Source organism: Pygoscelis adeliae, unplaced genomic scaffold, assembly GCF_000699105.1.
Source record: "Pygoscelis adeliae isolate BGI_AS28 unplaced genomic scaffold, ASM69910v1 Scaffold282, whole genome shotgun sequence".
NCBI classification, from domain to species: domain Eukaryota; kingdom Metazoa; phylum Chordata; class Aves; order Sphenisciformes; family Spheniscidae; genus Pygoscelis; species Pygoscelis adeliae.
The window spans coordinates 42,373-45,560 of NW_008824352.1; the positions used below are offsets into that span (position 1 = coordinate 42,373).

The window sequence follows — 3,188 nt, forward strand, 5'->3', positions numbered from 1 at the left end:
GAGGGGTTTGCTGCTTGTGTGGGCTGGCAGCACTGGGGCGGCCGACACAACGGCAAGCGCTCTCAGCTCTGCTCTTTCGGGAGGTTTGGTGTTGCTGGTGCAGGGGTGAAGGGCATCCCCTCAAGCTTTTGATCTGGTACTGTAAGCGACAGCCTAGGGGAGAAGTAAAGTAAAGTTTCCAGCTTCTTGGAAACACTCCGTTTCTGGGCTCTTGTCTGATGTCTGCAAAAACAAGACCCAAGAGGACTGCAGATAACAGTAGGAGGGTGTCGTCTGTGTTTCTCAGTCAATAAGTGTCACAAACGAGCCTTATCTAAGCTCCTGAATGTTTCATATGAAATAGGTAATCACAGGCACCGCGCAAGCGGGCTCCTGGCTACGACATTATGTACCCTGAATGTTCTGAACCAACTTGAAAAATCTCGGTTGTTCTGAATCAAACCTCACTCAGATGACAGAATTCTGAAGAAGTACTCTCAATTGAATCCAGGTTTCAGTCTGGCCTTGAAACTTTGGGTCAAAGGCGTTGTAATCAGCGCGGTGTCTAATGCGTACAAGCAAGGGTTGTGTTCAGCAGCAAGCTCTGTGGAGATGATTTCCCCCTTGAAATGGAGCTTTCTAGCTCCGGGGATCTGCACGTGTCGGGTCTGTGGAAAACTAAGGCCGGTACGATACAGCGGATGTTTCACAAGGACTTTTTACTTTCAGACACATGCACAGCACAAGTATTTTCTGCCTTTCCTTATAACAGAACCTGCCCTGTCTAAGAGAAACCCAGAGTTTCCCTATGACAGTCTAAAATGTTAGCTTGGATACACAGATGGAACTCAGCTGACACACCTCTGAGGAGGTTGTGTGTCTTGATTCAATTGTAGTGTCTTGTCTTTAGCCAAAAGTGGTTAAACATTGGACCAGGCTGCCCAGGGAAGTGGTGGAGTCACCATCCCTGGAAGTATTTAGAAGACGGGTAGATGAGGCGCTTAGGGACATGGTTTAGTGGGCATGGTGGTGTTGGGTTGATGGTTGGACTCGATGATCTTGGAGGTCTCTTCCAACCTTAATGATTCTATGATTCTATAAAAGCTGTTTTCTGCAGAGCCTGAGGGAGGAATAGCAAATGGCATGAGACTGAGGGTACTCTACGATTATTTTTTGTGTGCTCATAAGTTCTCACTGTAGGAATCTGCTCTTGCTAAATATCTGATTTATTCTAGATTTAGATGTCTCAATGGATACGTGGAACTTCTTCTATACTTGCCTGGTGTCCTTATGGCTGCACAGATTTTACATCTATTCTGCTGCTGCTTTTGGGATAAGCATTTGGATCGTCATTCAGTTCACCACCACCAAAACCAAAAAGAAGGTAACTGAACACGTAAGGTCTTTTGTCTGAGAAGACCCCAAAAATCTGTGTGTGGAAGGGAGTAGTTGCCAGGTAAAGGCGTACCCACTGGTGCAGTGAAATGTGCTACTTCACTGTGGGCCCACCTAAGTTGTTGCAAATCCCCAGTGTAGTTTAGTTCATCTGGTAGTTATGACCCTCAGTCTAGATTGTCTTATGTTTGTGGGTAACTAAACGCCCTCGTTGCTCTGATGTCAGAGCAGATCTCAGCTGAACGCTTCTCACTTTGTAACTGAGAGAATGTGTCAGCCTGGGTTGCTCTGTCACTTCCAGTAAATCACTCTGCTTGCGCCCAGTGTCTTCGTGTTTCCAGTGATGCTAATGACAAGGTTGGACTGGTTTTAGGATGGGAGTGGGATCAGGCCATTCGGGAATGTAAAACCTCCTCGTGCGGGTGAGTGAAGTTCTGCTGCAGGAATTGGGAGGTTCTCAGGTTCACCTGGATCCTGTTACCTGTGTGAGACGAGTGTGTTGTAGCATGACCTAGTTCAGATAGTTCAGATAAATAGTTACTCTATTGGTTCTTTAGGTGTGAGAGAAACTAAAATGCTTTTGACTGTCGCATTTGCGTAGTGCTGAGAGTCTGGTCACAGGATTTGAATTTTAAATGCTTTTGGGAAAAAGGGGTTAACATCACTTTGAAAAGGGATTGAATGTGACACAGCGCTTGTTCCGTAGGGTGAAAAATCCAATGGGAATCCCGCTTCTTCTGAAGGAATAGAAGACAAACTAGTAAATGGATATGCCACCCTGCAGGCAAAGGAGGTCTATGTTGCTGGGGTAAAGATTTTCTATGGGTCTCAGACTGGCACAGCAAAGGTATAAGTTACTTTTTTTTCACATACATGAAGTTGACTTGAAATACTGTTGAGATTCAAGTATGTTGCTTCCCTTAGAAACACTGCACTGTGTAAAAATCTGAAAGTTCATCAGAAAGTTCATTAGCTCATTAGAAGTCATTGCCCAACATGAAAGATAGGTGAAAATTATGTAAAAAATAAGTTTTTCTACTCCCTTTAAGTGGGGCATGCAGTAGAGACATAGATTATGAAGCTTAAAGTTTACTCGTACAATATACCCTTAATTTGCTAGAAGGTCATCTTAGAGAGAAGTTTTAGGTGCTTTCTCAAAAAGGAATTTAATTTGTGTGTGTAAATGTAAAATCATTAGTCATTAAAATTCACATCTCTTCTTTCAGCCAGTATACTTCATTTTTTTTAATGTGAGGAATTGTAGGTCCAGTGTCCAGTTCTCATGTGTCATTGTTCTTTCTCTGCTGGGAGAAGTCTTGTGACTGGGCATAGCAGGGCTCGTTTGACCCGTACGATAGTTGGGTGTCCTGGTTTCGGCTGGGATGGAGTTAATTTCCTTCCTAGTAGCTGGTACAGTGCTGTGTGTTGGATTTAGCATGAGAATAACGTTGATAACACACCGATGTTTTGGTTGTTGCTGAGCAGTGCTTACACTAGTCAGGGACTTTTCAGCTTCTCGTGCCCTGCCGGCAAGAAGCCGGGGGGGGGCACAGCCAGGACAGCTGACCCAAACCGACCAAAGGCGTATTCCATACCGTGTGACGTCACGTTCAGTCTATCAACTGGGAGGAGTGGGACGGAGGGGGTCACCGCTGCTCAGGAACTGGCTGGGCATCGGTTGGTGGGTGGTGAGCAATTGCACTGTGCATCACTTGCTTTGGATATTCTGCTTCTTATTATTAGTAGTATTTTATTTTATTTCAATTATTAAAACTGTTTTTATCTCAACCCATGAGTTTTCTCACTTTTACTCT

At 44.5% G+C, this 3,188-nt stretch overlaps 1 protein-coding gene across 1 annotated transcript in view; it reads left to right on the forward strand.

Annotated features, from left to right (window-relative positions):
- The first annotated feature begins 1,222 nt into the window (after positions 1-1,222).
- Positions 1,223-3,188, forward strand: part of LOC103912867 (S-adenosyl-L-methionine-dependent tRNA 4-demethylwyosine synthase-like) — a 107,965-nt gene continuing 105,999 nt past the window's right edge. Inside the window, exons 1-2 of the mRNA XM_009319274.1 lie at positions 1,223-1,363; positions 2,081-2,221. Of these exons, the coding sequence (XP_009317549.1) occupies positions 1,229-1,363; positions 2,081-2,221 (276 nt within the window). The 5' untranslated portion in view covers positions 1,223-1,228. The remainder of the gene's footprint in view (positions 1,364-2,080; positions 2,222-3,188) is intronic.